This window comes from Chelonia mydas, chromosome 17 (genome assembly GCF_015237465.2).
Source record: "Chelonia mydas isolate rCheMyd1 chromosome 17, rCheMyd1.pri.v2, whole genome shotgun sequence".
NCBI classification, from domain to species: domain Eukaryota; kingdom Metazoa; phylum Chordata; order Testudines; family Cheloniidae; genus Chelonia; species Chelonia mydas.
Window position 1 is genome coordinate 8,427,522 of NC_051257.2, and position 23,721 is coordinate 8,451,242.

General features: G+C 46.3%; 1 protein-coding gene across 9 annotated transcripts in view; it reads left to right on the forward strand.

Moving 5' to 3' along the window:
* Positions 1-23,721, forward strand: part of CUEDC1 (CUE domain containing 1) — a 125,018-nt gene that overhangs the window by 95,175 nt on the left and 6,122 nt on the right. For all 9 annotated transcript variants that reach the window (XM_037880552.2, XM_043531103.1, XM_043531102.1 and 6 more), the window contains 7 exons: positions 4,289-4,416; positions 11,092-11,218; positions 13,418-13,601; positions 17,220-17,303; positions 19,570-19,656; positions 21,839-21,932; positions 22,973-23,031. In XM_037880552.2, coding sequence (XP_037736480.1) covers positions 4,289-4,416; positions 11,092-11,218; positions 13,418-13,601; positions 17,220-17,303; positions 19,570-19,656; positions 21,839-21,932; positions 22,973-23,031 — 763 coding nt within the window. The remainder of the gene's footprint in view (positions 1-4,288; positions 4,417-11,091; positions 11,219-13,417; positions 13,602-17,219; positions 17,304-19,569; positions 19,657-21,838; positions 21,933-22,972; positions 23,032-23,721) is intronic.

Genomic DNA, 23,721 nt, shown 5'->3' on the forward strand with positions numbered 1-23,721 from the left:
GGGAAAGGATGGAGAAAGGAAATTCCATGGGGCATCCATTTAGTTTGTCTCATTAGCCAGAGTGAGCAGATTTCCAGTCCATAACTGGATGGATGGTGGGTGGACACAGGGTATCAAGAGAAAATCAGAGATCTACTGAAACAGGAAGTGTTTATTGAAAAAGCTATTAACTGAAGATACAAACAGACTTCCACACAGCTTGAGTTCCAGCTTTGTCTACTTTGTTTACCAGGGAACATGCTCCATCTGGAACTTTGTGCAAGCACACAGACACACCTAGTGGCCTTCATATGTTTACTTCCAGTTATACTATCAAAACATATAGTGAGGTGCAGAAACTATGGTGAAGTAGTTTAAGAAGGGATTCTCTGGGTCTGCATGCACTAGAACCCGCATATCAGAGTGGAAACCGTGCATGTAACTTTGACTCATTGGAATGAAAAGTTACTCTGCAAACAAGTAACTTTTTAAGGCATGTTGAGTGGCAAAATGCAAAGGCATGTGGCTGAAAACTTCAGTTGCTTTTCAAAGAGGCTGTTTTTGTGTTGCACTTTCTGATGGTGTAACCACTCACTCTATTTTGATGAGCTTTGTTTCATAGGAACAAAAAGTAGGAAGAAAAGAACAGTGGGTGGGTGGGCAGGAAGAGTCAGAGCAGAGAGTTCTACCTGCAAAAGCTGACAAGGGCAGATTGTGTTCAGGGCAGCTGGAAACTGGCTTCAGATTACAAGAGGCTCTTCGACTATTTATGGATTAAAAACAACCTGACAAGACAAGGATTTCTAAGAAGAGAATTGTGGCTTCCAACGTCAAGGCAATGGGACCTTGCAGGTGCTGGGGGTCTAATTTCCTCTAATAGGAGTCATGCAATCAGGAGGGAGTTGTATTTTTGTGACTTGGACCTAGATCCTTGTTAACCATATCATTCTGTATGCTACAGGCATCATGCGCATCCTCCTCCTCCTTCCCTTCCTCCTCCTGCCTCCAGTTGCATTGTGCCTGCATCAGGTATCAAGAAAGCAGGCTGTGTTCTGCAAATTGTCTACTTTTAAAAAGAAAATTTTCTCATTCTTGGATTCTTCTTCATCTTGGTCTTTCCAGTGGTGATTCCACCGTTGGGTCACCTGGGACGTTGTTGAAAAAATATCTAAGTAAAATAAACGTCCCTGCCTTTTGTTCACAGTTACCCTTGGATCTTCCAGATGAAGTCCATTGGGGAAACCCTAGAACATGGACTGTTTCCAGCTGGGGCCTCCAAAGCCGGAGGGCACGCGCACTTCAGTGAACAGGCTAGTAGCAAGAGCCAAAGCCTGGGGAGCACTTTTAAAAGTGCCCTTTCTGAGTGCATGTGCCCCTGAGAAGAATTGCAGAGGATTACATACCTAAGATTTGCACCTGGAGCTGCCACTGGTGCACATTCACCTCCCCCCTCCCAAGGAACCGCATAGACATCTAATGACGTGATGTGTCATGGTGATATTTATAGCAAAGTAACATTGACAAGTGATTAAAGCAGGGGACTGGGAATTCATACTCCTGCATGCTTTCTTAGCTCTGCTACTGACATCACTGTGTGACCTTGGGCAAATCATTTAGGCCCAGATATTGAAAGGCATTCCTGTGCCCTATGCCTACTGATTAAGGGGTTTAAATCTCATTTTCAAAAGCGCTTTGGACACTTAGGAGCCAAAATCCCACTGACAGTCAATGGGCCTCTTACTTACCTACTTCACATGCAGAAGTTGGAAGACTCAATTAATGCTAGTTTGGCAATATAAGATCCTCTAATGTAAAGTGCTGTAAAAGTGCAAATTGTTTATTAACAACAGTCAAGGACTCCTCATCATACCCACTGATATTACATGGCAATTTGCTGGTGAGCAAGGTGTATTTCTTTTTGTAGCTAATTTTATGGTTGAAATTAGCGCCTGTGAGAGGGAAGGTCTTATACCTTTAGCCCTGTCCCAAGCATGGTGCAAGCAGGCACTGTTCAGGCACTTCTCCTACATACTTCAGCCAGTGCCCCTCGGTGCAGCAGCAGTGCTTCAGCGAAGATGCTACATATGCTGATGGGACGGCTTCTCCTGCTGCTGTAGGTACTCCACCTCCCAAGAGGTGCTAGTGCTGCCTACATCAGGGGTTAGGTCGGTTTAACTGGATTGTCCACACACCTGAGCAACATAGTTACACCAACCTCATTTTCTAGTGTAGACCAGGCCTTAGGGTATGTCTGCACTACTACGTCTGCATGGCAGCTACACTGCTGTAGCGTTGTAGTGTAGACACTAAAGTGATGGAATGAGCTTTTCTTTTGCTATAGCAAATCCACCCTCTTGAGAGACAGTCATTAGGTGGATGGAAGAATTCTTCTGTCAGCCTAGCAGTGTCTATTCTGGCGCTTAGGTTGGCTTAACTATGTCTCTCAGGGATGTGAATTTTTCACACCCTGAGCCATGTAGTTAGGTTGACCTAAGTTTTAGGCATAGAGGAGGCCTCACATTCTGTATCTTGTTCTGCACTAAAGGAGCACTAAATGAACTGAGTCATTAGCACCAAGTAACTCTTTAAGAGCCATTCCCAGGTGCATGTTAGTTGTCAAGGTATGCAGTGCTCTGGGTTTTGTAAAGTAGGTCAGGAGGCCAATCAGTAAAATATGCAAGAAGTTCAGAAGCAGGTTTCAGTTTGATTAGTCAGGCAGGCACACATTCGAGTGCACGGTTCAAACAGTGAAGCATGCAGCTAGATCAGTTTGTTTTAAAAGGCACTTGAGGTCTGAGCCAAAACCCCACTGAGTCAGAGGAAAGACTTCCATTGACTTCACCCAGCTTTGGATCAGGCGCTTTGTGAAGTCCGTTCCTGGAGGGCATCGTGGGGATTGGAACCGAGATGCCTGGTCTTCAGTGGCAGCTCATAAGTGACGTTGCTGTGGTGAGAGATGCAGAAATCTAGAATCAAATTAAAGACACAGTCACTGGAAGCATCAACTTTTAGAGGAGGTCAAGAAGCAGCTCCTTGCCTGGTCATGTTCCTCCCCAGAGAGATTATAGAGGAGCTGGGCACCTAACAGAGAAAAATAAGCCTGTGTTTAAAATCAGTTCAGTGCACTGTGGCCATCATTGCGGGGTCTGTGTTCCCAGCGCAGGACTGCATGTGCAGAGCAATGCAAAGGTGTGGAGAACGCGTTTACCTCCACACCATTCGGGGTGTGAACTGCAGACTCTCCCTACGCTGTGAGGAGAGGGAGTTATAAGAGAGAGAGATAAAGGCGACACCAGGAGTGACTGCACTTTGCAGCACGGAAGGCCACAGTCAGCAGCCTGCCAGGAGTTGCCATGCCAACTGCTCGATCCTGGAAGGTGCTCACTTTTTTCATAGAAGTCAGAAGTTTCTGAGGGAGAGATTTTTTTTTTTGCCCCCCAAAAATCACTTAAGCGTGCAAACTTCATTGTCTTTCAGTGGCACTGGTGTGCCTAAATGGCTGAGGTGCTTTTGAGAATCCAACCCTGAGTGCTTAGCACCTTTCAAGATTGGGACCCTGGTTTGCGCAAGAATTGTTGCACGCTCTTAAAAACCAAAATGAAATGCACCCACCCTACCTGCTGGTGCTTGTACAGTATCTGCCTTGCTTGTTTAGTTTCACCAGTGATAAATACTATAACTGATCAGCTGAGGCCCCGAGTCCTGGTGTCTTATTACAACATGTGTGATGGGAGAGATGTTATCCCTGCCCCTTCCTTTCAGGGAGTAGCGATGATATGTATTCAGCTAGCCATTTTTCAACTAGGTGGTCAAGTTATCTCTGATAACTACAAGTTTCCCACCCACTGATTTATTACAGGTTTCTGAGTGGTAGCTGTGTTATTCTGTATCAGCAAAAACAATGAGGAGTCCTTGTGGCACCTTAGAGACTAACACATTTATTTCACTCCATGCATCTGATGAAGTGGGTTTTAGCCCATGAAAGCTTATGCCCAAATAAATTTGTTAGTCTCTAAGGTGCCACAAGGACTCCTCGTTGATTTATTACAGTGTGTCTTAAAGGGACACTGCTGGGTTTGGCAGCCCCCACATTAGCCTGATGTAAAATATGTGATGGGCCTGATTCTGGTCCCATGTTGACATTACACCAGTGCAGCTCCATGGACATCCATAGAGTTGCTCCTGATTTACACCTGTATATGTGAGAGGAGAGGATCGGGCCTCCCTAGGCATGTCTTGCATTGTCCAGGCTCGCCTCTGCTGACCCGTGACTGGTCTCTTATTTTCTCTCCATCATTTATTTGTGTAGATTTTGGAGCGGACGCTGGAACCGGACAGTTCAGATGAAGAGCCTCCTCCTGTCTACTCGCCCCCTGCCTATGATATGCATGTCTTTGACCGGCAGTATCCACAAGCTCCACCGAGCCCCCCTCCCAGGTAAGAGCCACAGCGTAGAGTCCACCCAGCATGAGTCCACTGTCTCGCAGGAAATAGCCAGGAGCAAGCTTGTTCTGGGTTACCGTAATGGGGAGCCGCTAGTGTTGGGGTCACGCTCTGAATCTCTGAAAGGATACTGTTGGGGTGGAGCAAGTGCATTTCAACATGTTTATCTCATTGCCTATAGTTTCCTTTTACAGACTAGAGTGAATTTGTTTCCTTAACAAAAGGTTTTGTCTCCCACCCATATCTGAGTGTGCTTGGGAATGCCAGGCTGTGCATGCTGGCTTGCTGATATAGGGATAGTTGAGAGGGCCGGACCACATAGGCTGGAACATTGCTGAACTTGAAATGGTAGTGAATCAAACCCACAGGAATGCCAGTTCATAAAAATGAAGCAAGCTAGTAGGTAACAGAAACACCAGGCTGCTTTCTTTTGGGGCTAGTGATGATGTTGTGTACGCTGCCTTGTGGAGGAGGCACTGGTGGCTAAGAGAAGCGCGAAGCACTAGTGATGGGGCTTCTGACAGCTCCAGGAACCTCGCTGCCTCAGTGGGGGTGTTTACGACAGGAGAGCAAAAATTGGAACCATTTATATTTGAGTCTTATCTTTGTAGGAGGAGCAGGATGGGTCTGGATCTAAACCGCACCAGACGCAAAATCAAAACCCGGATGAGCAAAGTTTTTAGTGCAATTGCAGCACAAAATTTTTCACGCTTCCTATAGTCACAGTAGGTTTTGATGGAATGTTCCACCAGAAGGGGTGAAAGACTGTCCTGCAGCCTACCCCCTAGAAAACTTAGCATGAATGGAAAAGAGCCATCCTTTCTCCTGTGTTGCTAATTAGATGGGCTTGCACACCGTTCAATACACTGTCCTCGCTGCTGTCTGTCATATGTTCTATTTCACCATGTTGCTTTGGCCAGAGGTTGAGTGTTTTTGAAAGGCAGATGCGCCAGACACATTCCGAGGCTGCACAAATGGTGCTTCACTGCGTTTTGGCTGGCCTCTTGTGGAGTTGGCTGGTGAGAGTTAATTAGGATTGGGTGAGATAAAGCCAGAGGGGATGAATGAAGATCACAGCTGGGTGAAAATGTCTGCAAGGCTCTAGAAACTCAACAGCTGAAAGGCTCAGAAAATAACTCATGGGCTGAATGGAATGTCAAAAATTAGCTAAAAGAGGTGAGCTGTTGTTTCATCTAAACAACAGCAGGTGGTTTCTCTCATTGAGCCTATTGCTTTTCATCATTGAAAACAAAGAGATTTTATAGTCAGAAAATGTAGAGTAACAGAGATGGTGGCTATAGAAATAGCACATATGTCCTTAAATGTAGACAGCTCACTGCATTCCTCGGGCACTAAAGCCAGACTTCATTCATTGTTCAGTATGTCCTAGCAATCAGTTGTCATGTACTCAGAAGTAAAACTCGACCATAACCTGACATGCCACGCTCCCTGGGAACACCTGAAAATTAAGATCTCTTCCTGTACCACCTTGATGTGAAAACTATTGGGAACCTCCTGTGGAGCCAACCCTTTGGTCCTTCATACATCTGTCCCTGGTGTTTGCTTCAACTGAAAACTGCTCTATGGTCTGGGGTGAAGCTGCCACGCTTAGGCTGTCGACACAGAGCTGAATTTGGCCACTTGTATTATTAGTGGCTGGTTGAATTATACTCCAGTCTGTGTTAGTGCACATTCTGGCAGACCTTTGACAAGATGCCATGACCGTCAAGTCTGCTTGGAGAGCTCTGACAGTTGAAAATCAACCTATTACATTTCTGGTTGACTGGTGCCCCATTTTCAAACAGGAAACAACTTGCAGCACCAACTCCAAGATCTGCTTACATTCAGGGGAGGAATCCCACTTCTGCAGATGGTGTGAGAGACAGTGGCTGATGTCTTGACACTCCTTTGCTAAAGCAGCTCACCCACTGCTCTAGAGGAGTACCATGCGTGGATGGTCAGTACCACCAGGCAGCTGAAAACTAGTTTCTTACAGAGTGGAAGCATCGGTGGAAGAGAGAGTCTAACACACTGAGTAAATTCAGGAGTCCATCGCTGCACCTGCCTCTTTGTCCACTTAATCGTAGATCGTGGACCAGCCTCAACAGGGTACGCTCTGGCTCATCCAGAGTAGCCGCAACCGTATACAGGCATGGATTTCCTCCCTGTGCTGCGACTGGGGAGCAGTGTTGCAGACAGTAACTCATGTGGTGGAAGTGTGGCCAACCCAACATCTGGAGGGTGGTTTACCCCTTGCCTCCTGTGATACAGAGGCTATGCTTTGCTTATGAACCTGGACACTGAGCTCTGTCATTTCCATATGAGAGGAAGAGGAGCAATCGCTAAATTGTACTGTGGATTAGACGAGCTTAAAATGAACTGGCCAGTAGGTATGTCCAAGTTGTAATAGTTGTCCACTGACCTAGTAGATGTGGTGGAATCAAAAGTGCTAAATGGTGTAATGAGCCCTATACTGCTGAGAGCTCATTGAGATTCTCCTTTAGCTCGGCTGGAAGAGGCCTGGACTTCTGGAGCAGGAGGATCCAAATTTTATTCCTTTTGTTGCGGTGATGTTCTGAGTGGCTATGGGATGTGTATCACTGTGACGATTGGGGAGTTCCAGTTGGCCCGGGATTTGATATGTTTTCATAGAGTGTAAGGCCAGAAGGGACCGTTAAATCGTCTGAATATCACAGGCCATAAAACTTCAGTTACCCCTGCATTGAGCCCAGTAACTTTGCTTGGTTAAAGTCTATCTTCCAAAAGGCATCCAGTCTTGATCTGAAGACTCAATCCACCACTTCCCTTGGTAGTTTGTTCAATTTTACTGCTAAAAGTGGCCTGTTTTCTAACTGAAATTTGTCTGGCTTCCACTTCCAGCTATTGTTTCTTGTTCTGCCTTTCTGACCCAGATGAAAAAGCCCTTTTGTAGCTGGTATTTCTCCCTGTGAAGGCACTTAAATATATATTACGTTTGTTGGTGTCTTTTTCTGTCTCTAGTTTCCATTATTCTGTGATATACTAACAGGCTTTTCAGTGCATCTAGGTGAGAAAAGCTTATTTTCCCCCATAAGGCATAATATTGATGTGTGTGTGTGTGTGTGTGTGTATAGATATATATAATCAGATAGCTTGTCAGTGCAACCTCACAACTGTTTGCTATATACTGTATCCCTGAAATTGCCTTTTGGGGATACCAGTGGCTGTCCTCCTGACGTTCTGCGTAGAGGTGCGAACACATTACTGACCTGAGGGCAGCCTTGACAATTGGCAGAGAGCCTGAGGGCTGCGCCAGGTTTTTACAAAATGGATTTATCCAGCTACGCTCATCTGTCACTGTGAAGGCGGCATGGGGCACTCTGTTTTTGACCCAGCATTGTGTACTGGGATCTGTAGTTGGGTTGGCCACTTCTCTGCCGGTTCCATAAGATCTGCAGCTGCTAAGGAGGCTGGCTTAAGAGAAGCAGGCTCCTCTAGAGAGTGTGGCTGTGGAGGGTCAAGTGATGCAATTCACTGATGTAGAATTGTCCTGGGGGTGGAGGGAGAAACGTGCTCTTCCTGTTCCTTTAATCAAACCCAAACACCATATGATTCTTCTCTGGCTGACTCCTGCTGTCCCTGCAGTGCCTCTGCAGGATGGGTACAGTCAGAGTTTGAAAGGGAAGTTCCAAAGTGGGAGTTGCCTGGCAAGAGGCTTTTATTTGTTTCCTTCACCGTGTGTAAGTGGTAATGAAGACATTAACATTCACACGCAGTCATCATCGCCTCCTGCCACCTCCGCTGACTTTTATGCTTCACTGCAAGCCCTGAAAATAAAATCCACAGCTCCTGAGCTCTTAGAGAAAGCAATAGGTTCTCTCCCCGTCAGCACAAAATCTGCAAGAATGGAGCTCCCCACCTCCCTCCTCATCTCTTCTGTCCCCTGCCAGCTTTGTGCCTTCTTTCAAGCTTCCCTGTACTCCTCTCAATTAACGTACACCAGGCCCCCGCTGCCCCTCCAGCTTCAAACACCTCCTGGAAACCTGATAACTAGGAGCATCCAGACTCCGCTCTGCGTTTGTTCTCAGCGTTCTGCCTGCCTCTTGGTGCCTGTGGGTTGTTAGCTCTTCAGGACAAGGATTCAGTTCTTTGAGCAGTGCATCTTGCTTTGTGTAAAGCACCTTGTATGCTGACTTTGACAGATAAATAATAACTTCTCCTGGGAGGCTGTTAATTGGGGAAATCCTTGACACAGAGGCAAAGCCTGTCCCACATATGGGGAGATTTGGAGGGAGGGGGGGAGATGAAGATCCCAGAAGAAACCCCCTCCCCCAGAAAATGCAAAATAAAAGAAGCCAATTTCAAACTCCCAGAAATGCAGGCAGCCCCACTCTAGCAGTGGGTTCAATTAGTCTGTGGAATAGCCTCCCCCAAGGAAATGGGGTCCAGTGCTCAGGGTGTTTAAAACTAAACAAGATAAATCATTAGGAAAGATACAATGAGGGACAGTCCTGGCCGTGGTGACCTAATGGGTCTCTTCTGTGTCTGCGTTCTGTGATTCTGGGGAATGCTCTGGCAAACAGCCCCATCAGAACTCCAGAAAGAATTGACCAAATGAAATTGCAAATGAAAGTGTTAACAGACTGATAGGCAAGAAATGGCTGAGCAGGAAGGTCCCATGTCCCATTATCTGAGTGTGGTTATAGGGGAAGATAGAAGAAGTGGTGAGCAAGGCATGGCCTGTGCACCCAGAATGTGATAAAGGGCTGAGGATACAGGCTACCCATGTACCTAGACTGCCTGCCATCCGCGTACAGCGCTGATAGTGATGCCTTGGGTGCTGTTGATTCACATTCATAGGTTCCATTTGAAGCCTCTGGTGTTCACCCATTGCTGAAGCAGACAGATTTGACATGCAAAAGAGTCTGCTGCAACTTCCAGTCTTACAAAGCAATCTGGTGGTAGGGTTAGCACAGAGCAGGTCAAAGGACTTCTTGGTTAGTGATGTGCCTTCTGCTCTGTAGTGGCCATTACAACACTGCAGGGGTCACTTCCATTTGGTTCTTGAACTTCACCCTCTGGCGGAATCTAACCGTCAACAGTTACAGTTACTGGAATCTAACCGTCAACTCCATCCTCTTTCAATGGGACTGAAATGTACAAAACTTCACTTCATGTTACCCTTACAGGTTGCCACATCCAGTCACGCCACTTGGCTTATCAAGTCTGGTATCCTGCCTCAGCTCTGGCCCTATGCTTGAGGGTTTGAAGGAAGAAAACACCTCCCTTCTCTTCTCTTCCTCCCTTCCGCAGAGGAACGCTCATGGGCAATTATGCAGTGCTGCACTTTGTGGGGTTGGGTGGGTGTGATTTACATAGTTAAGGCATAACTCTCACAGTGTTGCCAACTCTCACAATATTTGATGATTTTCTTAAGACCTCAGTTCCTGGTGTCATTATCTGAGAATCTTGAGTAACAAAACCTGAAACAAATACTCATCAGCAACCACACACCACACAACAGAACCACTAACCCAGGAACCTGTCCTTGCAACAAAGCCCGTTGCCAACTGTGTCCACATCTCTATTCAGGGGACACCATCATAGGGCCTAATCACATCAGCCACACTATCAGAGGCTCGTTCACCTGCACATCTACCAATATGATATATGCCATCATGTGCCAGCAATGCCCCTCTGCCATGTACATTGGTCCAACTGGACAGTCTCTATGTAAAAAAATAAATGGACACAAATCAGACGTCAAGAATTATAACATTCAGAAACCAGTCGGAGAACACTTCAATCTCTTTGGTCACTTGATTACCGGCCTAAAAGTTGCAATTCTTCAACAAAAAAAACTTCAAAAACAGACTCCAACGAGAGACTGCTGAATTGGAATTAATTTGCAAACTGGATACAATTAACTTAGACTTGAATAGAGACTGGGAGTGGATCGGTCATTACACAAAGTAAAACTATTTCCCCATGTTTATGCCCCCCCCCCCCCCACTGTTCCTCAGACGTTCTTGTCAACTTCTGGAAATGGCCCACCTTGACTAAAACTACAAAAGGGCCCCCCCCATCGTCCCTCGTCCCCCGTCACCCCACCCCCCTCCCCGCTCTCCTGCTGGTAATAGCTCATCTTAAGTGATCACTCTCCTTACAGTGTGTATGGTAACACCCATTGTTTCATGTTCTCTATGTATATAAATCTCCCCACTGTATTTTCCACTGAATGCATCCGATGAAGTGAGCTGTAGCTCACGAAAGCTTATGCTCAAAGAAATTTGTTAGTCTCTAAGGTGCCACAAGTCCTCCTTTTCTTTTTGCGAATACAGACTAACATGGCTGCTACTCTGAAACAAAACAAAGTGTGAATGTCCAGCAGAGGAAAGCCTGAAAAAGTGGTAACACCGAAAGGCTCAAAAACTCAATGGCAAATAAAAAGAACTCCAAACTAGTTAGTTTAAAATTATTTTAAAGCCAAGCTTGTGATCTTTTGGGGGAAGGGGATGATGGCTGATGTGATTTTTTGAATGCTTGAGGTTGGCCCTCAGTTCCTATCAAGTCACTGGGAATTGAGGGCACTCACACCTTGAGGAGCTGGGTTCTTAGAGTTTGCAGAGTGAGCCAGAATGCTGAAATGATTGCTTTCTCATCTCGGTGTCTTTTTTCCCTGGCCTACAGGATTGATGTACCCAATTCCAGTGGTCCTCAGGTGCACAGACGGTACAGGAACTGGAATCCACCATTATTAGGCAACCTTCCTGATGATTTCCTTCGCATCCTACCCCAGCAGATGGACAGTGTGCAGGTGGGAGGAGAATATGTTCAACTATATAGCACCTAGACTTCTTAGGGTGACAAGTTCAAATCCTAGCAGGGTTGGTTCTGTCCTTCATCTTTCTGAAGTAGATCCACTGAGCAGTGCATAGATTACCATGAAGGGGCATTTCCAGTGAAAACCTAGTGATGCTGTGAGGTTAAATTCATCCCAAAATTTAAGATGCGCCAAAATCAAGTTTTCTACAAACCTATAGAAATATCACAGTGGAACTTAAATTTCAGCTATCACCCTTCTCCTATAGGGTTTATACCCTTAACTTTGCAGCAGGTGTGGTGTTTTAAGTATAGACAAGCCCTCTGGCTTCCAAGATGCATCATGGCAATTTTCATAGGAGTAGGCATTTGACTGGGTGTCCCTGGCCAGAATTTCCCTTGTCCCCCTCTATTATACAATATGTTGCAGACTGGCTGGCTGCTGCCCTCCCACCCCAGAGATAAGCTTCATTTCACTGGTGCCATATAAATTAGGGTTTGTGAACTGCCTTTGGACTTCAGCATCAATACTTCCTTAGCATGGTCCTAAAACTCTGTAGCTAGGCATCTCACAGTGTATCAATTTATGCATCTTCCCAGAGCTGCAATAGGAAGCTCTCTCCAGCAAGAAGCAAGAATGACCACTGAGCTAACTACTCGCACACCTAAATGCAAAGCTTATTTCTTCCACTTAGCTTTCCCACAGTATTTTCTCTGCCCACCCAACTCACATGTATATAAACAAGCAAACAAATCCATACATTAAGCTGTCTCTCCTATAGGCTAGGAGAGGCGAGACAGAAAATGCAATGAAGGGGGCTAAATTATAAGTAGACAGCTAGATTCTTCCCTTCCCTTTTGGCTCTGAAGGCACATCTACCACAGTTTCATAAATTATTGCCCTGGAGCTTCATCTTTTCAGGCTATATTACCTCTCTGGGAATAGGAAGCTGCCTGTTCACTGGGCTCCGGGGGAAGAGAGGTCCTGGTGCCTTTTTCCTTCCTTAGGAATTGTAGGCTATTGATTTTTATGGCCCTCTGAGACCAGCTACAAATCAGATAAATATGGTAGGCCAGGTGAGATTGCTACTGGATGGAATGTTTCTTCTCCTTCCCCTTTTGCATGCACAGATACATGCACAAGCAGGAAAATGAGAGAGAAAAGCTGTTAGGGTTTGTCTCAGATAGTGGAATTTGTCCGATGGTAAATTGCATCTTCAGCCGTTAGATGGGAAAAATAAAAGCTGTGCCACTTCGGCTTCCATCCGCGAGAGGCTCTGCACTTCTCCCCATGTCAAAGCCAGGTTCAGCCCTGGTTTGATATTGATTTAGCTATCAGAAGAATTCTAATAATTAATACTTGTATTTAAAGTGAGGCTCTGACTGTAAAAATGGTTTCATGGGATTCCACATTTATTGTGACTTTCTGATTTCCAGATTAGATGTTCTCAGATTCCAAGTTAAAAAGAAAAACCACACACTTTTTCTCCTGACTAGCCAGTCCTGCAGACTCAGCCTGAGAATCAAGCTGGGTACTTTCCTTTTCACACATCACTAGCAATAAAGCCAGGCCAAACTATCGCCTCATTGACTCCCATTGTGTAGCCTGATTGCTTTCAGTAAGTTTGTACATGTGTAATTGATTGGAACTTGGTAAACACTTCTATTGATGATGCTCAAGGAGGAAGAGAATCTCGCTCACTATCCCACAGCTGAGTTGGCTCTTCTGAGCTGGCTGAGAAATGCCAAGGAAAAATGTATGCACCATATAGTCAGCATATCTGCTGCTGATTTTGCTTGGGAGCAAATATGCTGGGGAAGAGAGTGCCCTTTTCACAGTTGCCTTTCCCAGTAGAGATTTTCACTTTAACCAAGATCAGGATTGAAGCCCTTTGCTAAGGCTGAAGTACAGAGAGGATGGGAGTACAGCCTGCTGTTGTCTAAACTGTGCTGATTCTGTTGATAGATAGGGACCTTTAATCTTCAATGTGGATATTCCAGCACCTTTCACAAGAGCTAAAACCTTGATTCAGCAAAGCACTTATGCTTCAGTGTCATTGAAGCCACTGGGACTTAAACACATGCTCAAGTGCTTTGTTGAATCCCGTCTTACAGTCACACATACTACCTGGTTACTGTAATGAGCTTCTCAGGGCCTTCACTGACTCTTCCTTTTTGTCATACTCTTGTCCAGAGTTCACAAAGTTGCCATCAGACTGTGCCGGGCGAGGGCAGCCAGAGATCCCAGGGCTCGTTGGACCAAGAGAGGAAGTGGAAACAGTACCTGGAAGATGAGCGAATTGCGCTCTTCTTACAAAATGAAGAGTTCATGAAGGAGCTCCAGAGGAACCGGGATTTTCTCCTGGCCCTTGAGAGAGGTGATAAGCCATTTCAGAGACTTATGTGTATGCTTTTCATATGCTTGAATTCCTCCTTTGCTGCAACTTCCAGCCCTTGGGCCTCGTTCTCCATTGCCCTACACTGAGTGTCATTGTTTACACAAATACAAAATGAGTGCAAAATGCAACTACACCATAATGGCAATGTTTTTCACCCACGTTGCACTTACGCTGCATTGGTGTAAATAAGCTGAGGGTGCAGTGCTATGGAGACTCGGATCCATTGGGAGCTGATGGCAGGGGTGCTTTCTGTTCCTGCTAGCCTGGCTTGATGGTCTTCCTCATGGCTCTCCTAATTCTGCAAAGTCCTTCCATCTTCCCCACCAGCTAATACTCCTTTCATGACCATCAGACCTATAGAAGCATTGGGTGAAATCCTGGCAAAACTCCCCTTGACTTCAGTGAGACCACGAATTTCATCCATTATCCTCTGACCCCTCCTCCCACCTCTTCTGAAAGACCTAGACAAAACACTCCCTCACCTGTGATCGGTCTCCAAAGGTTGGGCTTTATCATTACATCCTTGTCCCTCCCCAGATATTGCTGTTTTGATTATTTCCCTTTTAACCCTCTCTGCCTACAAAAAGGATAATTCTTCTTGGGTTTGGTGTATGATCACCTCAGTCTTTTAGTATTGTAACCTCTGTCACTGTAAAATACTGCTGGGTTTCCTAGAGCTTCTCATCACATTCTGTCTAGTGTCTCTTGCTAGTTGTTCTCAGCAGCTTTTCTGATGACACTACAGGGAGAAGTTCAGTGGTTTTGGTAACTTGAGGTCTCTTGAATGATGAGCTAGCCACTTCCTCTCTGCTCTGTCTTGAATGATGAGCTAGCCACTTCCTCTCTGCTCTGTCACTTTAATTCTGAACACACAGGCTAATTAGTATATTCCCGTCTGGCTCATCTCACCAATCATGGTATTTATCACTCACACGTCTCACTCTTGGTTTGGGAAAGCTCATCCTAATGCCTTAATTTAAATGCTCAGCCTCCTGTCCATCACAGCCAGAAAATCAGCTGCTCACTTACGATTTTCATTTTCTCTCCTTTGCCAGGGTAAGACTATCATTTTCCAGCCTGCTTCTCTAATCTCTGTCGCTAAAACATGGGTGGTGCGTGAAGCTTAAGTGAACAAATAGAAACCACAAAATACAACACACGGTGTAGGACCTAGATGGTGATTAAGGGCCATGTGATAACATTTCATTCATTGTGCATCTTAGATTGCCTCGCCTACAGTTCCCCCTTGAATCCATCTTCCCCAGGCCTGCTCCAATGTTCTGAACCTCTGAGCAGCTCTGGACAGACAGCCTTCTCTGTTTTCAAAAAGCAGTTCAACAGGGAAACATTTCCATCTTTCTATGAATATCTGGGATTGTTCCTCAGTGTTACACTAGCCTTATGTGTTGGATGGCCACTGTTTCAATTGGTGCCTTATAGTAGTGACTGAATACATATATAGTGAATATATGGTCAGTGTATATAATGTAAGTAGAGAGAGGCGCACATACTGAGTTAACTTGGCTGCTGGTACCTCAGGCTTTGCCTTGCCTGACTTTTTACAGTTGAACTGAACATTGCAGTGACACAGCTTTCTGTACAAAGTAGATGTGTGTGTGCGTGCACACACACTGTCCAACAGGTCCACCCAGCCTTTGAAATACCTTTCTGGAGCAGTGTTCTTCAAGTGAGACTACAGCCCACTGGGTTTTGCACCTCTCAAAGATTTTCATACCCACTGTGCTCCAGCTGTCCGATCCTTTCAGAGGGACAGTTGTAAAGGAAATGGGATTTCACTTGTTGCTTGAGTGCCTTGTGTGTTGGTTTTGAAGGGGTCTGAACTTATACTCTTGGGATTGGGATGTGGAGGCACAGAGCTACCACCAACTGGCGTTATGCTTTACATGTGCAGAGGGCTAGCATTCGGAGCCTGCGGCGGTGTTGGGGGCAAGGTTCTCTTCCTCTCTCGATTCCTCAAGCATTGTGTAGCCTCACTTTTCCTCTGAGGCAGAGGGAAACAGTGGAGAAAGCATGTGCTATCCAGCGCAGCAAAAAGACTGTTTGGAAAGCACTTGCCTAGGGTTCTTATGCTATCACTTATTACCAGCTGGGATCCCACTCCTCCACAGAACAGCAGACCTCACTTCAGACTGCGTTTGCTCACTTTGCTGACAGATGGAACCCAGAACAAAGCAAACCAGGCTAGGACTGCAAACTTGGAGCAGGCGACATTGAGGCTGCAATTCTAGCTTAGCTGCACTGCTTCAAAACAAAGCTGCACATTTGGGATCCAGATCTCAAATGCCCTCTAGTTTTAGATCAGGAAAGGGCCTTCAGCCCCAGGGTCTGTATTCAGCCTCACTATAAAGATAGGTGCCTATCTGCAAAATCAAGATCCAGGGTCAGATTTAACACACCCAGCATTAGAAGATGTGCTGATCTGGGGTTGTGATTTGTCTTTGAATCCATATTTTCAGAAGCATGAATATCTTCTTCTGACGCCTTCAGAGATGCGTGCAATTAACAGACAAGAGGATTATTACCCATTTGTTTTTAAATCTTTCCTGACAAGAGTTGTCAGCTTCTGAAAGTAAAACCATACAAGCCAATTTCTTTAAGTGTATTTCATCATGCTGGTGACATACCAAGTTTCTGAAAATGCTCTCACAAATCATACATCATTAAATCCAGTCACAACATTTGGCAATTAATTTCAGCTCACACTATACTTTGGGCCTGATTTTCCAGAGTGCTGATCACCTGCAAGTTCCTATTGACCTCAGATGCAGTCAGGGGTACTCAGCATTTCTGACACTCAGGATGCTCTTATTTGGGTGCCTACATGTGGATTTAGATGTCTGCCGTTTAGACACCTAAGTCTGAGCATTTTTTGCCTTCAGTTAATTATATTAGCATGGTCACATTTTTGTGCTATTTCTTTTCCATTCAAAAACCCAGCCTCTGGGTGAAGCAGATGCTTGCTCAGTCATTTGGGTTCAGCTGAGCCCAGCCAGCCCAAATGACTTCCTGTTTTTAACAATGCTATTGGTGGATCTCAATCCCAGCTCCCAGTTAGCCAGCCCTACAGCATGGTCCCTGTCGGGATGAGGCACATTGGCAGAGCAGTGTGGGGAAGCTGGCTCCAGTGCCTTCCAGGCTGTACCTACCCTCTGGATGGAGGACTTAAGAACATAAGAATGGCCATACTGGGTCAAACCAAAGGTCCATCCAGCCCAGTATCCTGTCTACAGACAATGGCCAATGCCAGGTGCCCCAGAGGGAGTGAACCTAACAGGTAATGATCTAGTGATCTCTCTCCTGCCATCCATTTCCACCCTCTGACAAACAGAGACTAGGACTTCAGCCTTCTGGGCTGTCAGTTCTGCCCCTTTCATAAACCATAAAAACAAATTTAAGATGAAGAAAAAAAATTCCCCCCGCTCCTGCCCCAGACTCCCTTCCTCATTCCAGACCTTGTTACACTGAAGCTGTAAAACGCCCTTGGCAGTGAGTGCAATGTAATGCCTGGCTAGGTCAAGAAGAATGGAATAAATGATTCAGGGTCCCAGGGCTAATTGAATGTTTTTTGTTCTTCAGATCGACTGAAGTATGAGTCAAAAAAATCCAAGTCGACCAGTGTTGCTGTCAGTAATGAATTCAGCTTTTCTTCTGTACAACCAGGTAATTTACAAGCCGTGTGTGAGCATATGATCACAGAGATCTCCTGGCAGCTGCTCTCATATTTTTAAGGCTTCTGCCGTTGCGTTGTCTGCAGAGGGCCACACTGCAGGTAGGTCTTCGCTTTATTAAAAAAAAAAAAAGTGTGTTTTAACCCAAATTAGCCAGCTTGGGTTAAAATAGCAGTAAAGATGTGCCAGTTTGGGTACCAGCTCAAGTTCAGCCCCAGGCTGCTTTATCAGTTTTAAGTCGAGCTGCTAACCCAAGTTAAAAGCTGAGTTGCCGTATCTTTACTGCTGTTTTAACCAGAGTGAAGAACACACCTTTTTTGCAGTGGAGACATATCTTGTGACATGAATGGCAGAGGGTGAAAACCTTCCTTTTGGTGGCAAATGACATCAATCCCTTTCTCCTTTCCAAAACTCCTTAGGTTTGGGGCTGGAAAGGGATTCTCTCCCTGGGGGGCGGTATCGTCAGGGACGTTGCGGGAGACTTCTGATGACTGTAAAAATAGTGTGATGTGAGTAGAAGTTATAGGGGAGATTTTTAGAGGCACAAAGGGCAGTTGGGACAGCCAGTGGGAGTTGAGGCCCTAATGCATGTCTTTGCTTGGAAAATCTCCCCCTTAAGTTTCCTATCCTGCAGCAGGTAACTTCTCTGTTTTCTCTCAGTTGCTGGAGCTGCTGGGAATGGGCAAAATGACCCAGAAAAGGGTGGCACACCTTTGCTAGCCTCTTTGCTACTTCCCCCTGCCTACATGATACTGTATTAATAGCGCCTGCCTTGTCACAATCCCTCAGCATTCAGAAAGCTTCGATTCCAGTCAGGTTGCAATAAGGAGACAGTAAGATGCAGTTTTCGGCTCCACTCTCTCTCTGCCTTAGTCCTAGAGTCCAGCACATGCTTTGAGCTTTGATCAAATGAAACTTGGAAACCATTATTGCTTCTACATTGGCCCAAGGCTAAAAGAGTCCTCCTCATTCCCCATCCTGGTCCTTTTCTCTCTTGCCATGCATGGCTATGTAGATTTTGCTTGGGAGTGGAGGTAGAATGAAGAGAACTATGCTCTAGTTCCCAAGTATAACAAAACATACCCTTGTCTAGCCCAGGAGGCAGGGATCATGCCTTGCAGGCATACCAACTATCTGAGTAATCTTGATTAACCTTAGGGACTGCATAGCAGCTGCCCCAAAGGACAGACAGCGTTGGTGTCTGTCAGTATCTTCATGTTGAACTACAGAGCAGGACACGGCAAATGGAACTATTCATTGAGGCTTGACGTGATGATTTTGGCTAAGGTTACGGAATTTCAATTGTGCCCAGATTTGATAAAGAGGGCGAGAAGCACAAGGATATGATTAACAAGGAGCTGTGACTCACCCAGATCAGCTGCCTGCACTAGTACAGCTGAGACTTCTAAACTTTCTCCATTCTTAATTAACTGTCTGTGTCATCATGGTAATGCGAATGGGCTTGGAGCATGATCTAATAACCAACTGAGAAATAAAATTAGCAGATTGGGTGACTTGGGGTCACTTTCTCTCAAAGAAGCAAGAGGCTTTTTGTTCAGCAAAGGGCAATTTTTTTTTTTTTTTTTTGGTATGAACAGACATTGATGGATGGGGCCTGATTCTGCAGGGCCTTGCACCTTGTGTAGTCATTTTGCATCCATTGTGCACAGGAGTGAAAGCTGCCAGGTCAGAGTGGTAGCACCTACAGCTGCTCTGCATTAATTCTGCACAGATAGCAAAGTTGTAGAGCACTGGAGATTCAAGCCCACAGGCAGGCAGAAATCACCCATAGCTCTGTTGAAATCAACAGAGCCACAGCTGTAATCTCTTATCTGTAACCCTTTTAAAGGAAGGGCTGTACTGGAAGCAGCTGAATGTGGAGGGTCACTTCCATCTCAAGAGGCCTAGTTAGTACTGTATCTGCTGACCTCCATCCTGTCTCCCATCCCATCTCTCCCCTCCACCAGAATCCAGCCCTTTCTGCATCCCACCTGGCTTGTCTCATTGAGACAGAACAGACTATCCCTTTGTTCACTAGGAACTGCTGGTAATTTCTCCCTGGTCTCCATCTTTTATGTGTGCTCTTTTCTTACTCTGTCTTATTCAGCTCAGGACAGAGATGCTTGCCAGCTGCTTTGTGGCAGGGCCGCTGTTTCACTGGAACTGGAATTGGGTCAGTGGTGATGGTTCGGCTTAGATTCTCTGCACACCCTGCTCCACCCCTACAAACCCCTAGTGACCAGATTTTTGCATTTCAGGTGACATAGCCCCTGTAACCAGCGAGGCCAGCAGTGCTGTGTCTGAAGATGCCTTATTCAGGGACAAATTGAAACACATGGGAAAATGTGAGTTTGTCTCTACGTTCCGTATTGGCAGAGGGAAGGCTGCGTGGCAGTAGGTGGGCAGGCAGAGGAGGTGAAGCAGTAAGGATTCTTTAGCACTGAATCTAGTGCTAAGGCATTTTTCTGCTAAAGCACTCTGCATGCGTGTGTGTGTGCGCGCGCATGTGCAAGCCAGTACCCGGGTATGCACAGATCTGCGAAGATACAGGATTCTTACCTCCCCTCCAAGCCTCAGAAGTTATTCATATTTGTCAAGCCACCCCGTGACTCTAACAGGGCAAGGCACATTCAGCTGGGAGTTGAGCTTTTGATTAGAAGGGGCTTTAATACGTTGTGCTGTGTAAGGCTGCACTAAGCTTGGCGAGGATGAACTGGGAGTATCAAATAGGGAAATCCAGATTGCACTAATCCATCTCCAAAGCCTGGAGCAGATTGGGGTTTGATTTCCATTTGCCTTCTGTAATCCTGGACTTCTGGGTCCTCTGCCCCACACTCTGCGCCCATCTGTGCTTTCCTTCTGGCCTGGGTGCAGCCCTGGTCAGAGATGGACCAACCTCCCCTGTGCCAGTTGTTTCAAACTTATGAGAGAGCTTGGTTTTGAGGAAGCTGCCACGGTAGTAATGCGTGTCTGACTCCTGGTGAATGCCTAGCGTTGCATTCTGGGTAACCTCAGCAGGAAGCCCCCAACCACCACACCAGCCATGCTAGGCTCATTCACCTGTTTCTCTCCCAGACTCGCTTCAGTGCAGCCCTGTGCCAGGAATGCCCTCTGCATCCCGAGTCCCCGAGCCACTCCCCTCCGCTCCCCTCAGCACATGCCTTTTCTGGACTCATTCCTCCCACAATGCCAACAGGAAGGGCATTAAGAAGAAAAGCAAAACTTCAAGACGTTCCTTCTTCTGAGCGTCCCAGCACATTAATAATAATTGCCTTCCCATAGTACCTGGGAGCCCCCGTCACAGACCAGCCCCCACTGTGCTAAGTGCTGTACAAACACAGAACAAAGGGACAGTCCCTGCCCCCAAAAGCTTCCACTCTAGCCCTGCTTTCCATGTCTCTCTCCCCCAGACACTAAGCTCATTGGGGCAGGGACCGTCATGTACAGCACTGAGGACTTTGTCAGCACTTAGCCCCGTCTGTCTAGGCTGGGGATGAGACCAGATCTCCAGCAAGCAAGTGGGTTAAAACAGTAAAGGAGGCCATGCTCTAGGTTCCATCACTCATGAAGAGAGTCCCCGTGATGTGGGGGGAGCAGCACTGCTCCCTGAATGAGTTTGTTCTTCAAGTGGAATCCATTTTTCTTTTCTTCCTACCCCACCCCAGAAGATGACACATGTGGCTTGGATGGATTTTCTCTGCCACTCACAGGCAGATCAGTTAGGTGTCTCCTCCGGTAGACACAGGCAATGGAGTGGGGTTTTGCCATTTATAGGTGCTGAAACTGGCTAAATTGCTCTGGCTGCTCTGACATCAGATCTGGCATGCTCCTTCATGCTGCAAGCCTGTGTGTATGCCTGTCTTCAATGTATGTATTGTATGCATGACTCCGTGACACGGATTGGATTGGGCTTCCTGGGAATAGAAGCAAGTCCTTTCTAGCTTCTGTTTAAATAATAAAATAGAGGCTAGAGAATGAGGGGTTAATAGAAACTCTTCCCACTTTTGTTCTTTCTTTCCAGCAAGCCACAGGCTACTCTCCTGTTGTAAAATAAATTGGGCACCTCACGCAGTTTGACTGACTCATGGGCCACAGTTTATTTGAGCTTTGTTTAGTGTGGGGGTGAGGGGAGAGAGGGAATTTGGCTTAGTCATGGATGAAGAATGTCATGGAAATCACAATCAAAAAGTCTGAATAGTCAGACCTTTTGTGTAGTCAATTGAATCCTTCCTGCAGGGATCAAATTATATTCTTTCTGATCACTGAAACTAGTACCAGTGCCTGGAAAGGTTTATTGGTCCTTGGTTTCCTAAGGCTAAGCAGTAAGGCATTGTGCATTCTGCATTCAAGCAGGCAAATTCATCTTGGTTTAGTCATCCCCTGCCCTGCAGCATGTAGAGGGCGAATCAAAGCCCCATCATCCCAAATGGATGGCATGGGAACTTGGCACTTGTCATACTTGTTGTTTGCTATCCACTTTTGATGGCTGGTTAAGAGCAAGCCATTCACCTGCCTGTTTCCTTTCAGCTACACGCAAGAAGCTGTTTGAACTTGCCAGGGCTTTCTCAGAGAAGACCAAGATGAAGAAGTCAAAAAGAAAACACTTACTGAAGCACCAGGTGTATCCTTTCAGCACATGACGTTGTCCTCCCACCCCTTGGTCACACTGAGCTTCCTAGGGATGGGTCCCAGTTCCCACAACTTGGAACAAAACTCTGCCGCAGAGGGCTAGAACGAGGCCTATGCCGGGGTTCTCCACCTTTGGGTAAAGGAAAGGGTTAGGGGGACACAACCATCCTGTCCGTCCCATATTTCTTAATGGCGGGGAGGTTAACAGGATGGGTGGGGGGAGGATCCTGGACGGAGGATCCTGGCATGGGGAAGAGGTTTCTTGGTATAGACAAGGTAGAGAATCCCTGGTCAATGCACCACTTAAATCTCACTTAAGCCCTGAAACTAGGGAAAAGATTTGTGCACGTGGAAGGGAGCTATAGCTTAGGAAGAAAACAATGTCAGTAACCAAAAGGTACATGTTTGCAACCCTCATAATCCAAGCCACAGCAGACATTCACAGCTCATGGTGTATGCAAGTTTGGATCCAGCTCTGAACTCCCCTGAAGTCTTGGTGTGTTTGGAGCTGATATTCTGGTTTGAGCCAAGCTAAAATGATTCGCTTGTTGCTGAAGCCCCCTTGAAACTGTATTTTGTGGGGAGAGTTTCTCTAGTGGCATGTTAATTTCAAAAGCACATGTGCTAAATAATTATCATGGCAGTCCTAGGACACTGCTCAGTACCAATGATGCAAGAGAAACCATGCTGGTGACTCGTCTATCAGCTCTTCCTCCCCTTCTTTTCCATTTTCATTTTAGCTGGCACATGTATAGAGACCTAGAGATAAAAGGGCTTTGTTATCCCCAGACTGCTCTCCTTAGGGGGGCTGCGTTAATACTCTCTGAAGTATGTTGCCTTGGTACCTGAGTGCCACTGTCATGGCCTCCCTGTTCTGTTATGACCCGGATCTCATGCCAGATAGCAGCAGAATGCAACTGGAAACATACCTGGGAACCACCCCCAATTCTTGGAGTCAATTGTGATGGGCTGTTTGCGAGTCTGTGATTTACTTCCCAGACTGTTGAACACTTTCCTTAACAAAGAGTGCAGCATGGGGACAGCGGCTTCCACAGCTAATCTTCTCGATGACGTTGAAGGACACTCGTGTGGTAAGACAATGTTTGTTTCTGCTAGAGAGCAAGTCTCCAGCTGATTTGCCCACTGCCTTGGTGTGTGTGGGTTTGTGACCCCAAATAGCAGGGGCTGCACACCAAAAATCAAGCTTCCTTCCTTGCAGATTCCTTCCTGCCTGTGACGCTAGCTGTTTGGAACCTGTTCCCTGTGTCGCCCTTTCCTAACGCAAAGAGCTAGCAGGCCTGGACCATCCCTGTGGCTAAATGTAGAGTGAAACAGGAATGGGGGAGCTCTCTCTGCACCAGAAACAGCATGGGGGAGCTCCCCCAAGCCAGAGACAGGATGAGGAACTCCCCCACTTTTTAGCCAGGCTCCTCCCATCTCTCCATTTCAAACCCTGTACTGTACAACGGATACTTCTCCATCTGTGTGTTAACTCCCCAAGGTATATGAATGAGGTTTGGGGTGAGCAGGCCCTTCCTCCTGGTCCCCTTCTACCATGTGTTCTGGCTGTCCAGCCCCCTGTTCTCTGTTAGTTCAGCTCCTCATCAGATGATGGGATCACCAAACAAAATGAAGTGGGGCTTGCTTCCCCAAGGGCCAGGAACACCCTCTGTAGGTTCGGGTGGGTAACACTCGCTGCAGCGTTGCAACAGGCATGCGTAGATTTAACAGAACTATAACCCAGTGGTGAAAGGTGTTGGATCAGCATCCCCGAGACCTGA